This window comes from Chiloscyllium plagiosum, unplaced genomic scaffold (genome assembly GCF_037043375.1).
Source record: "Chiloscyllium plagiosum isolate Xiang-an unplaced genomic scaffold, Cpla_swu_hap1 HiC_scaffold_26, whole genome shotgun sequence".
NCBI lineage: Eukaryota > Metazoa > Chordata > Chondrichthyes > Orectolobiformes > Hemiscylliidae > Chiloscyllium > Chiloscyllium plagiosum.
Window position 1 is genome coordinate 48,774,756 of NW_028270164.1, and position 13,473 is coordinate 48,788,228.

Consider the following 13,473-nt stretch of genomic DNA (forward strand, 5'->3'; position numbering starts at 1 on the left):
CTCTAGCAGGAATCGAACTGCGCGCAAGTGAGCAGATCATTGTTGAGCAAGTGCTGCTTGATAGCACTGTCAATAATTCCTTCCAACACTTCGCAGCTGAGTGAGAAGACACTGATGGGGTGGCAAATGGCTGGGCGAGATTTCTCCTGCTTTTTGGGTGCAGACAAACCTGGGCAATCTTACACATTGGCATCTACTCGACAATGATGCTGAGGCCTGTTGATCACGGCAGAAATGGATGATCCACTTGGAAGATTGCTGCCAACAATTCAGCTTTATCTTTTGCACTGATGAGCTGGCTTCCCTGTCATTGAGGATGGGGATAACCATGGACCCTCCTCCTCCAGCACTCTTGCTTTAATTGTCCACCACCATTCATACCTGCTTATGGCAGGACCGTAGGGCTTAGTTCTGTTCTGTTGGTTATCACTGTCCATCACTTGCTGAGTTTGCCGTTTGGCATTCATATAGTTCTGTTTTGCAGCTTCACCAGGTTGACCCCTTATCCTTAGATACATCTGGTGCTGCACCCTCCTATACTCTGCACGGTTAATCGACTGGCTTGATGGTGATGGCAGAGCGGGGGGGATATGGTGGGCTCCGGTGATCAAATACAATCCTGTTGATGGTCCACAGCCCTTTTGTGGATCCCCAGCCAAGCTGCTGGATCTGTTCAGAATCTATCCTAGTTATCACCGTGTTAATGTCACACCATGTAATCAAGGGTATCCTCAACATGAAAACAGGAATTTCATCAGCACAAGCACTGTGCAGTGGTCACTTCAATCAATAGTGTCATGGAATGATGAACCGGCGACATATTGGTGAGGACAGGATTTTCTTCCTTGTTGGTTCAGACCCAGTCTAGCATCTACGTCCCTGAGGATTAATCAGTAATGATGCTGTCCAACTACACTATACAGATACTGTACTCCAAGGGAGTACTTCTTTCTGAATCTTAGATAGAGTCAGTGCTTCTTACAACATGGAAGAGTACTGATTCATCAGCTAAAATGCAGGGCTGGAGGTGATCAGGAGTTTGAATTGTTGCCATGACATTCAACAGGGTGCAGAGTACATGTTTTTGAGTACTCCCATGGCCAGTCTCCCTCAACTCTATACTACCTCTGGTTGCCCGGTGCTGCTTGTCAGACAGTTAGTGCTGAGGAATAATGATGGAGTCAGACATTGGCTGTAAGATAGTCATGTTTGCAGAATTGTGTCAGGCTGCTATTTGACTAACCTGTGTAACAGCTCTCCCAAGTCTGGTAAAAGCCTCAATGCTTTGTCCTCCTAAACTCAAGTTGAGTTCTCCTGCTTTCACATGGGCGACGATGCTGCGAGGTTAGCCTAGCCTCCTCAAGGGGCTTGGTTTTGACAATTCAAAAGATGTCAAAGCCTGACCTCAGTGACAAGGCCAATCTATACAGGACTGGAACTCACCAGAATTGCACTGGGAGCCTTTCAGCTGAGGCAAATGTGTTTACATCCGAGCCTTCGGCTAATAGCTGTTGCTTTTCAAAGAGCAGGCTTTGCGCTACAATGAAAGCACCAAATGACAGCAGGAGATTGTTATCTAATGCACTGATCCTCCTGCTTTCCCCCTTCCTTGCCAGGTGTGGTCTTTGTAGCGACTGAGCTCAATCCCCAGCACAAAAGCTTCACTCATTGTCTCCCAAACAGATTGAAAATGGCATAAGTGAGACAAAATGTTTGACCCCACTGCCTCTCTGCTCATGTATTTGAATTAGAAAATTACAGCTGTAGGTAGCAGGTCATCCATCACAGCCTCCCCCTTCAGCAGAGGGGGGGGATTAACGGGGCAGTTTGAAAAGAAAACTGGACGGCACAACTGAACTCTGAATGACAAGGTTTTAGAATAATATCTACATGAGAGCTATTTGTGGGACAACAGAGTAAGAGCAGCTTTGTTGTGATTGAGCAGCTTTCAAAGTTAAAATACCTTCACTGGAATAAAGCTAAGTAACAGGAGGAGGCCATTCAGTCTTTGAACCTGCTCCAGTCAATCAATCCATGCATTAAGTCCACCTATCCACCTTGGTTCTGTAATTCATCTTACCTTTTCCTTAACAAAGGTCTCGCAATCCCAAATGTGAAATATTTAACTGAGCCCAGCTCAGCAGCTTTAACAGGCAGTGTTCCTGATTTTGTTTGTGTCTGTGTGTCTGCGAAAGGATGCACTTCCTAATAGTCCGCCTGAATAGCTTCACTCTAATTTTAATATCTTTATATCTCCTTGCTCTAGATTCCCCCTGTCTGAACAAATTATTTCTCTCTCTCTCAAATTAAATTCATGAATTAACAAGGATTTAGTGATTTGAGAGGACATACTATTGGGAATGATTAGCAGTTGTAGTGTGACTGAAGTCCTTTGGCCTTACCAATTGCAAGGAAGGAGCCTGCCCTTCGTGGTAGTGTCGCTACCCCTGCACTGAGAGGCCTGTGTTCAAGTCCAGAGGTGTGTAATAACATCTCTGAACAAGCTCATTAGGGAAAATAGGTTACTATTAAGAAAAAGCTCATCCTAAATATAAAATTAACCTTGGACTGCTAACCTCTGTCTTTGAATTTTGTAAACCTCCCAACCATTTCACTTTTAACTTGTTGTTTTGTCACGGTTTCTTTTTTTGGCCTGGTGAAAGGATTAACCATTGGAATCATTTTAGCCTGATAGCTGATAAGCTTCTCGATATCAACAGCAAAGGCCCTGGATGAATCAAACATCAGGGCAATCCAAAGCTTCTCACTGACATTGGAGCCATCATACAGCCACCACCTTGCACTTTGGCACCAACTGGCAAGGCCAGTCAGTCAGGTTGAAGGTCTGTCAATATGGAAACTGCAAGGGGCTCACCAGTAGATGTCAGTGTTTTGGAGTGGGGTTAGAGGGAGCTCTCGAATATCTGGACTGAGCCATACCTTACCCCGCCTGGGTTATCCTGATGCTGACACTATATCCGGAATGGAAAAGTATTTCTCATCTCATTAAGTAACACCCCCCTCCCCAGCCATTTCCAATAAAACCTAAATTCTATCCTCTCTGCAGATCTCTGACCAAGTGACTTGCAGGAAATAGTATTTCTGCAGTAAGTTCAATGCAGTTCACACCTGAAAACCTTTCCTGACCGAACAGGTTCTCAAAACAACAAGTTATACCAAGAGCTGAAGATTTGGCCAATCTCTCCTATACCACCTGACCAACCTTGGAATACTGAACTATTCAAGGATGACATGTCAGTGTTGGGTCCTCAGATCCGCAGGAGGTGCCCCCTGCCTCTCATTATCCATCATGCTGCCCCATTACCCATTCACCATGCCAGCCTTAAAAGCAGCAGCAACAGCCAGACTTCAGCACAAGCCACCTCTTTTTGCCCCAAAGCGTAGCTTCCCGGCCAGCTTTACCTGCTTCCTTGTCCGTGTTTTGCCAGTCCGTAGCTTGATATATCTCGCTATCAACTCATTACGGCCTGTGGGAACGGAAACGTTTAATTAAACCAAATCCTTAAACATCCATCTTCATGAAATCCAAATATAACAAGCAGCAGAAACAAGATGCAACCTATTAAACCCATATCCCACATATAAAGACCACGGGGAGAACACCATAAAGATCTTTAGAGTAGAGCCCTGAAGGAAAGTAATGCTTGCTAATGGCAGGAACCTGCATGTAGAGACTTCAAACACGTAGAGATTGATGCATCTTATGGTTGTGGCTGACCAGGAAATTCTCCCACCATCTGCCCCAGGCATATGAAAAGGATTGACAGATTGGTCAACCGTACAGTTTGGTTGTGTTACGACACATCTTCCATAGCCATCAAGACCCAGAGCGAATACTTCAGCCTCTTGACCAGAGTGGGGGGCTGCTGTGACTGCATTTTTGAGACCACCCCACTCTGGGCTCCAGGAGGAGATTGGGGGGGGGGAGATGTGGGGGTGATAAATCAGTTGGTGTTTCCAGTCCTGCTGACTATCCCAATGATTCATGTCAGGATGGTTGTTATGGGCCAGACCCCCTCCTCAAAATATTGCAAGATGGTAGTCTAGACTGTAAGGATTTCTTATTTTAAAGTGAAGTGGGTGTTCCAGGTTTGAGGCAGCTGGTCAAACTGCTCAGCTTTAAGAAAAACAGAAATTTATTTAAACATTACAGTTGAAACACGAACAAAAGAAAGCAGAATTTGGAATAACTTAATTGTCAGAAAATTTAACCAACCCCATACAGTAACTATTACTGATCAACTGTTCCAATACAGTAACATCCCAAAAACAGACTCCTTGGCAAAAAAGGTCAATTCAAACAGATTCTTATGTACAGGAGGGAACAACTTCCGGAGAGAGATTTCAGAAGAGTCAGAAGAATTCTTTAACAAAGCTTGCAACTCCTCCTGGACTCTCATATCTTGTGTCTGCTACAGCTAAAACCAAACTAGAAAAAAACTAAACTGGGAGAATTGGCCACTCCTCTTCCATTGTTAAACTAGACTCTTCTTCACCTCTGCCTTTATGACCTCTCTCCAAAAAAAAAAGCACAAGGACAAAATAACCTTTTTTATAGTGACAGCATCGTCACATGGTGTACAGGTTGGGAGAGGACAGCAACATGCTTGGCAGTGATGAGGACTTCCATTGGCCAAAAACACACTACCTCGATAACATGAATCAGACAGATTTCATTGGCAAAGCTCTCCAGAGTTGACATGTTACCACCTTTCTCCCCCTTGCTCTGGAAGGTGGGTGCCTGAACAGATGGAATTAGCCGAAATCCCAAAGATTTCCAATTCATCCTCAAACTGGATCATTCAAATGTGACAGAGGTTCCACATCGCCATCTGTACATATTCTCCCAAAATGAAAACTAAACATTGGCCTCCTACAGACATCCTGAACATTGGTCCATCAGAGAAGACTGAAGCTCTATTAACAATGGCCCCAGAGCTGAATTCCCAACTTCCACTCGCAAAACTGCAAGAGTAAAAGGATAAATTAAAATGTACCTAAGAACAGTCAGCCAAAGTTCTATGAATACAAACGGGGGAAGATGTGGGAAAAAAATGAATGGGGTGGAAGCCAGAAACAAATTTATCAAATGGTGATATTAATTGGCGGAACCTTTTAATCAAAAACAGTTTCACTCGCACTGTACCATAATCAGGTCAGGTTTAGAGATTTGGATTTAGATACATTTTTATAAGGACTTGTGTTATTGTTGGAACTTACTGATCACATGATCCATCAATCTTGGAGGCAGAGTGATATATTTAGGAATGATTTAGGTTAACAATTCAGAGCTTGCAATCTCGCGGGTACTAAAGCTTCCATGCCAAGGGGTTTCAGTGAGGAAGAGGGCAGTGTGAGCATCTAAACCTGTTCCTGGCTGGCTTTGGGAGACCCTGTTACAGCAAGTCTGTGTGGACCAGGGCTTTCATATGGTCTGAATTTGAAGTAGATCCCAGAAGCTCCTCCCAACCAAATAGTTTGGAGCTGAGTCAATTGGACTCCCAGGGATTCTGCGGTAGCTGCATTATTCGCAGTTCCAGAAGACTCATCTTCAAATGTTGTTATTCTCAGCAACTTTATCCACCTGGTATGTGGTGTTTGCTGAACAATGCTCTTGATTCTGAGACATGTGTATGCAATCATGTACATGGACAGTATATAACAGTGAGCATTCAACACAGAGCAAAGCCAGCTAGTGACAGAACAGTCAGGCAGTTTGAATCGGTGGCTTTGTGACAGTAGCCAAGAGTCTCAACATTGTGCCCTATACCATCAACCAAGGCTGAGCTCAGCTATTCCAAATTGCTTTGCTCTCCATTTAAAACACTTGCTAAAAGATGCCAGCCGTGGCTCAATTGCTAGTAGTTTTACCTCGCATTCAGAAGGTTGTAGGTTCAAGTCCCACTTCAGGACTTCAGTACATGAGTTGGACCGACTCCCCCAGTTCAACGCTGAGGTGTTCTGCACTGCCAAAAGATGCTGTCTTTCAAACATGGCATTCATCCAACAGCCCCTTCATGAATCCCACAGCAGTAGTTTGGAAGAGAATAGGACGTTCCCCTCAGTCTCCTGACCAACACCTAACCCTCAATCAATATCTGCTAAATCACCCACCGCACACTTTTAAAAATACTCTCAATTGGGATGATGGTTCAACTGCATTGACAAGAGCCACTTTGCTGGGTGGCCCTGAGGTTATGGAAGGCACTATGAAAATGCAAGTTATCACAGAAAGACTGCAAAGAGCCTGAAAACACGTGAGTGACGATGCCAAAAAGCAGTGCCAATCTTTCTGATTTACTGCATTCCTCGAATCCCTCCAAATTTAGATCCAGCAGCATCACACTATAAATCTGCCATAAATAGCCTTCAGCAACATCACTTCAAAAGCAGCAAGATATTTGAACCCTTTCTGTCACTAACTAATGAGCTGGTTAAGTTTGACTTTTCTTTTCTTATCACTGGAAAATCCTTCTCCAACCTCCTGAGCCTCACTGGAGGCTGTCCTTATGTAAAATACATGGGCCTGGGATTACTGCAAGATTACACTCACCTCTCTGTCCAGATTCAATATTTCTCTGAACATACAATCCCACTCCAGTCTCAGAACAATAGCTGCAGTTCAGCAAATAACATTCCCCACACTTCTATTGTTGATTGAAAAGAGCAGATCTCCAAATATAAAACCCTCCTCAGTGGGTCAATTTGCCGGTTTCTGTTGGACCTTCACCCCCTGCCCTTTTGCGAGATTGGATTTCAGACCTCTACAATTACTGATCCTACACCTCCTTCAAAAGAAAGCATATCTGTCTCAGCATTCAATTGGCATTCCATTAGATGATTCTGGGACCTCATTCTCCTCTGCAAACTATTGCATTTCTCTAGGAACACATTGGACATAACTCCCAGCAGCTCTTATATTCTACTATCTCATCAGACACCCTTACCTTCAAGGTGACAATGAGGAGGAGCTCTTTGCCATGAATACTGACCCCACATGTTCAGTTGCCTAATCTTCACACCTTTCCATGATTTTCCTTATTAAGTCATGGAATGTTAGCGTCTATGGTTGGCCCAGCATTTATTGTCCATCCCCAGAGGACAGTTAAGAGTTAACCCCATTTCTGTGTATCTGGAGTCACATGTAGACCAAGGAAGGATGGCAGTTTCTTCGCGTCATAGAGATGCACAGCACGGAAACAGACCCTTCAGTCCAACTCGTCCATGCCGACCAGATATCCTAATCTAATCCAAAATTGCTTACATGACCATTTGCCCTTCCCTAGATGTTTACCACCCCTGACAACTGACCACAGTTTCATGGTCAACATTAATTCTTACACTTAATTCCACATTTGTTATTGAATTCAAAATCCAACATCCGCTATGGCAGGATCAGAACCAGAGTCCCCAGACTGCTACTTGGGTCTCTGGATCCTCTGGAAGGATGATACCACCAGGCCATCGCAACTCCCAGTGCCTCCATAACCACTTTCTCAGATCTTCCTCCTAATATTGAAGGCAGTTACTTTTCTCTAGTTCTCTGTTATTGCTTCTCCCAGCTCAATCCTTCCATGAGGAAGCCCTCCAGTTGCTCTTCTCCCCATTCCCACTGACCAGCCAACTTCCCTCACTATCTCCCCCTTGCTGGAATGATTCTACAAATGTCTTAATGTCCTCAAACACCTCCCCCAATGGCTTTGCGAACTTTTGTCATCTATCGCCCGAGTGAGAATGATCCTTTAACCTCACCGACTTTGTAAACTAATGCCACATTTCTAGTCACCCCTGCCGCTCAAGTCTGGAATATATCGTTACTTCCTATCTTTCCTCCTACTCCATATGGAACTTTCCCAACTCCTCCCAACCTGTTTCCCCTATCATGGTGCTGAAATGGCTGAACCAACGCCACAGATGATATGTTCAGTGGCTATGATAGTGGTCGCTTTCACCACACCCTGTCTTTTTACACACAGTCACCCTTCTCCAACACCTTTCCTTTATTGACTGGCTGATTGAGACAGTCCTGTTTCCATATCTACCTACTCCGTTGTAGCTACACCTCTCTCCCCAACCCCTATTCTGTTCACTTGGGAGCCTCTAAAACGATTCCATTCACTCCTCCTCTACTTCCTTGATGAAATAATTGGTAGATGTGAGCTCACAGAAAATAGCAGGACTCTTTCATGTCTTGAAATCTCCAATCTTTCAATATTGTCAGGGAACATGTCTAATGGTCAATCAAGGAGGCACCACAACCTCCTGCAGTTAAATCTTGGAAAGATTGAACTCTCTGCCTTTTAACTCGATATCCTCACCACCAACCTGCCCTGAGGTTGATCCAAATGCATTGCATTTTATTTGAAGCCAAGCTGAACCTTCAGTATGCATACCCTCCCTTTCCCCAATGTACCTCTCTTAACCTCCACATCACCAGTCTCTGCTTTGTTTCAGCTCACCAATGGCTGAAACTCTCTTCGACGTCTTTGTCACCACCAGAGTCGTCCGTTCCAGTGCAACGCTGGCCAACCTCTTTCCCTTCAGGTCAGCCAGAAATGTGCTTTTCAGTTCTCAAAATTCCAAAACATTCTGCTCTTCAACACTATCCTTCTTACCATCAAACCTACATTATATCTTGGTCCTCCAAAACATCCATTTCGTACAATCTGAAATCTCTCCTTAACTTCACCTCTCTCAACCTTTGCATCCTCCTACAAACTACAGCCCCCAACCTTTCTATTGGCCTTTGTTGCATCTTGCTATAATTACTAACTACTTTGTCCTCACAAATACATTTGTTGACAATTGGTACCTGCACATTTTACTATCTGCTCCCCACATTACAAAAACCCCTTCCTAAATTACCCCAACCTCTCTCGCTCCCTTCCTTCAAGACCATCCTTAAAATCTATTTCTTTAAACAAGCTTTCAGTCACACCCCAATGAAATCTCCTCCCTTTCTTCAATATGCATTTAAACTGTTGTCAATACAAAAGTATTTATTTTTTTGAATGCGTCATCTCCACCTTTTAATGCCTTGTTCCTTCAAAGGAACTAGTGAAGTGATTGTTGATCGAGTCTATCAATTACATACCGAATGCCCAGGAAGTTTTACTGGGTCTCCTCTGATCTTCACTCAGGAGGTGAAAATTGGAGGATGGGATCTTTAGGAAACGAGGTCAGATTAGCAAACAGTGACTTTAGCTGAAAAATGTGTTGCTGTAAAAGCGCAGGTCAGGCAGCAGCAAAGGAACAGGAGAATCGACGTTTCGGGCATAAGCCCTTCTTCAGGAATGAGGAGGGTGTGCCAAGCAGGCCAAGATAAAAGGTAGGGAGGAGGGACTTGGGGGAGGGGTGTTGGGAATGCGATAGGTGGAAGGAGGTCAAGGTGAGGGTGATAGGTCACAGAGGGGGTGGGGGCGGAGAGGTCAGGAAGAAGATTGCAGGTCAAGAAGGCGGTGCTGAGTCCCAGGGTTGGGACTGAGATAAGGTGGGGGGAGGGGAAATGAGAAAGCTGGAGAAATCTGCATTCATCCCGTGTGGTTGGAGGGTTCCTAGGCGGAAGATGAGGCGCTCTTCCTCCAGGCGTCGTGCTGCCATGGTCTGGCAATGGAGGAGGCCAACGACCTGCATGTCCTTGGCGGGGTGGGAGGGGGAATTAAAGTGTTCAGCCACAGGGCGGTTGGGTTGGTTTGTGCGGGTGTCCCAGAGGTGTTCTCTGAAACGTTCTGCAAGTAAGCGGCCTGTCTCCCCAATGTAGAGGAGGCCACATCGGGTGCAGCGGATGCAGTAAATGATGTGTGTGGAGGTGCAGGTGAATTTGTGATGGATATGGAAGGATTCCTTGGGGCCTTGGAGGGAAGTGAGGTGGGAGGTGTGGGCGCAAGTTTTGCATTTCTTGCGGTTGCAGGGGAAGGTGCCGGGAGTGGAGGTGGGGTCATGGTCAAGGGGGCAGTAGAAGGAGGTGTCCACCAGCTCACGAACACCTCCTCCTACTGCCCCCTTGACCATGACCCCACCTCCCACCACCAAACCATCATCTCCAAGACCATCCATAACCTCATCACCTCAGGGGACCTCCCATCCACCGCCTCCAACCTCATAGTCCCACAACCCCGCACCGCCCGTTTCTACCTCCTGCCCAAAATCCACAAACCTGACTGCCCCGGCCGACCCATTGTCTCAGCCTGCTCCTGCCCCACCGAACTCATCTCTGCATACCTCAACACGGTCCTGTCCCCCTTAGTCCAAGAACTCCCCAACTACGTTCGGGACACCACCCACGCCCTCCACCTCCTCCATGATTTTCGCTTCTCCGGCCCCCAACACCTTATCTTCACCATGGACATCCAGACCCTGTACACCTCCATCCCCCATCACGAAAGCCTCAAAGCCCTCCGCTTCTTCCTTTCCCGCCGAACCAACCAGTACCCTTCCACTGACACCCTCCTTTAACTGACTGAACTGGTCCTCACTCTGAACAACTTCTCCTTCCAATCCTTCCACTTCCTCCAAACCAAAGGAGTAGCCATGGGCACCGGCATGGGCCCCAGCTATGCCTGCCTCTTCGTCGGATATGTGGAACAGTCCATCTTCCGCAGCTACACTGGCACCACCCCCCACCTTTTCCTCCGTTACATCGATGACTATATCGGCGTTACCCCGTGCTCCCACGAGGAGGTTGGACAGTTCATCCACTTTACTAACACCTTCCACCCCGACCTCAAATTTACCTGGACTGTCTCAGACTCCTCCCTCCCCCTCCGAGACCTCTCCATTTCTATCTCGGATGACCGACTCAACACGGACGTTTCCTATAAACTGACCGACTCCCACAGCTACCTAGATTACACCACCTCCCACCCTGCCCCCTGTAAAAACGCCATCCCATATTCCCAATTCCTTCGCCTCCGTTGCATCTGCTCCCAGGAGGACCAATTCCAATACCGAACAATCCAGATGGCCTCCTTCTTCAAAGACCGCAATTTCCCCTCAGATGTGGTTGACGATGCTCACCACTGCATCTCCTCCACTTACCGCTCCTCTGCCCTTGAACCCCGACCCTCCAACCGCCACCAGGACAGAACCCCACTGGTCCTCACCTACCACCCCACCAACCTCCAGATACATCATATCATCCTTCGTCATTTCTGCCACCTCCAAACAGACCCCACCACCAAGGATATATTTTCCTCCCTTCCCCTATCAGCGTTCCGGAAAGACCACTCCCTCCGTGACTCCCTCGTCAGGTCCACACCCCCCACCAACCCAACCTCCACTCCCGGCACCTTCCCCTAACTGCAAGGGATGCAAAACGTGCATCCACACCTCCCCCCTCACTTCCCTCCAAGGCCCCAAGGGATCCTTCCATATCTGTCACAAATTCACCTGCACCTCCACACACATCATTTACTGCATCCGCTGCACCCGATGTGGCCTCCTCTACATTGGGGAGACAGGCCGCCTACTTGCGGGACGTTTCAGAGAACACCTCTGGGACACCCGCACAAACCAACCCAACCGCCCTGTGGCTGAACATTTTAACTCCCCCTCCCACTCTGCCAAGGACATGCAGGTCCTTGGACTCCTCCATCGCCAGACCATGGCAACACGATGCCTGGAGGAAGAGTGCCTCATCTTCCGCCTAGGAACCCTCCAACCACACGGGATGAATGTAGATTTCTCCAGCTTTCTCATTTCCCCTCCCCCCCACCTTATCTCAGTCCCAACCCTGGGACTCAGCACCGCCTTCTTGACCTGCAATCTTCTTCCTGATCTCTCCGCCCCACCCCCTCTCCGGCCTATCACCCTCACCTGAACCTCCTTCCATCTATCGCATTCCCAACACCCCTCCCCCAAGTCCCTCCTCCATACCTTTTATCTTAGCCTGCTTGGCACACCCTCATTCCTGAAGAAGGGCTTATGCCCAAAACGTCGATTCTCCTGCTCCTTTGATGCCGCCTGACCTGCTGCGCTTTTCCAGCAACACATTTTTCAGATCTCCAGAATCTGCAGTCCTCACTTTCTCCTAAACAGTGACTTTACGAAAGGCGCGAGAGCCTTTGTGAACATGCAGTTGAGATTTCGAACATTAATTTCATGAGACGTCTTGCCGAAGTTAGTCAGCTCAAGACCCGCAACCCTGAACAGGAAAAGTTATTCATGAGCATTTCCTTGAGACCAAGGAGAAATTTTCCAGAATGGTTCCAGTGATAAGGAAATTGAACTACAAAGAGAAGTTGGAAATGTTCCCCTTGGAACAAAAGAAGATTTGAGAGAAAAACAGATTGGATAGAGACACAAAACTATGACAGGTTTAGATAAGATAAATCCTTTAGCTGATGGTACAACAACTAGTGGACACAGATGTGAAGTTTAGGCCAAGCAATACAGGGGTAACAAAGAACTTTAAACAACAGTAGGACCCTGGAACTCACCAACTACTGCAGACATAATTAATGATTTCAAAAGCAAGTTGGATCTGCATTAGACAAATCTACTCATTGTGGAATGGGACTGACTAGAGTGGTCTGTAGGAAGCCATGATGGTCCAGTGGCCTCCTCATGTTTGAGTTACTGTAATACATGACCATTGGTACCTGCCAACGATGGCTCAGTGGTTCGCACTGCTGCCTCACAACACCAGCGACCCAGGTTCAATTCCAGCCTCCGGCAATTATCTATGTGGAGTTTACACATTCTCCCAGTGTCTCGTGGGTTTCCTCCAACAGTCCAAAGATGTGCACATCAGGTGGAGTGGCCCATGGGAAATTGTTCGTGGTATCCAGGATATGCAGCCTAGGTGAGTTAGCCATGAGAAACGCAGGCTTACAGGGATAGGGTGGGTTGCTCTTTGTAGGGTCATTGTAGACTCGAATGGGCCAAGTGGCCTGCTTCCACACTGTAGGGATTGATTGGCTAATGTGTGTTTTTGGAGATAGCTTTAGCACTGCACTGTTGCGATTCAGTCTTTGTGATTTGCTTACGTGGGCCACGTAAGCAGAATATAACTTCTTTGTGCAGTTACAAATGTTAAAACAACGGTCACAGTCTTTAAAAATCCAGTGTAGGGTATGTCTGGAGGGGCTGATAGACAGGATCCCAGGGACTTTCTGATCATTCCCTCTGTTTGTTAATTGTGGGATCTTGCTGTGTCCAAATTGGTGGCCATATTTACCTTATGCAAGAGTACATGGAAGAAAAAATACACAAGAGTGTTGTAAGTTTTGGAATGGTGTTTGAAGCCACTGATCTCTGGCACTGAGGTGACTGGCTGCCCGACGTGCAGGCTCAAGACATCAAACCGTAATCGTTAACACGTGAGCCCCGCTCTGCGTTGCAGCAGATTGAGGAGGAATGGGGCAATGTAGCTTTCAAACCTGCTGCTGGAGCATGGTACACATGCCTGGTTTACAGTTGGCTTTGTAGCTTGTGCATTTGGAAGGCACCAGC

The 13,473-nt window shown here is 46.7% G+C and overlaps 1 protein-coding gene across 10 annotated transcripts in view; it reads right to left on the reverse strand.

Moving 5' to 3' along the window:
• Positions 1–13,473, reverse strand: part of LOC122563303 (transcriptional enhancer factor TEF-5-like) — a 252,424-nt gene that overhangs the window by 74,487 nt on the left and 164,464 nt on the right. For all 10 annotated transcript variants that reach the window (XM_087973691.1, XM_087973689.1, XM_087973688.1 and 7 more), the window contains one exon: positions 3,424–3,488. In XM_087973691.1, coding sequence (XP_087829817.1) covers positions 3,424–3,488 — 65 coding nt within the window. The remainder of the gene's footprint in view (positions 1–3,423; positions 3,489–13,473) is intronic.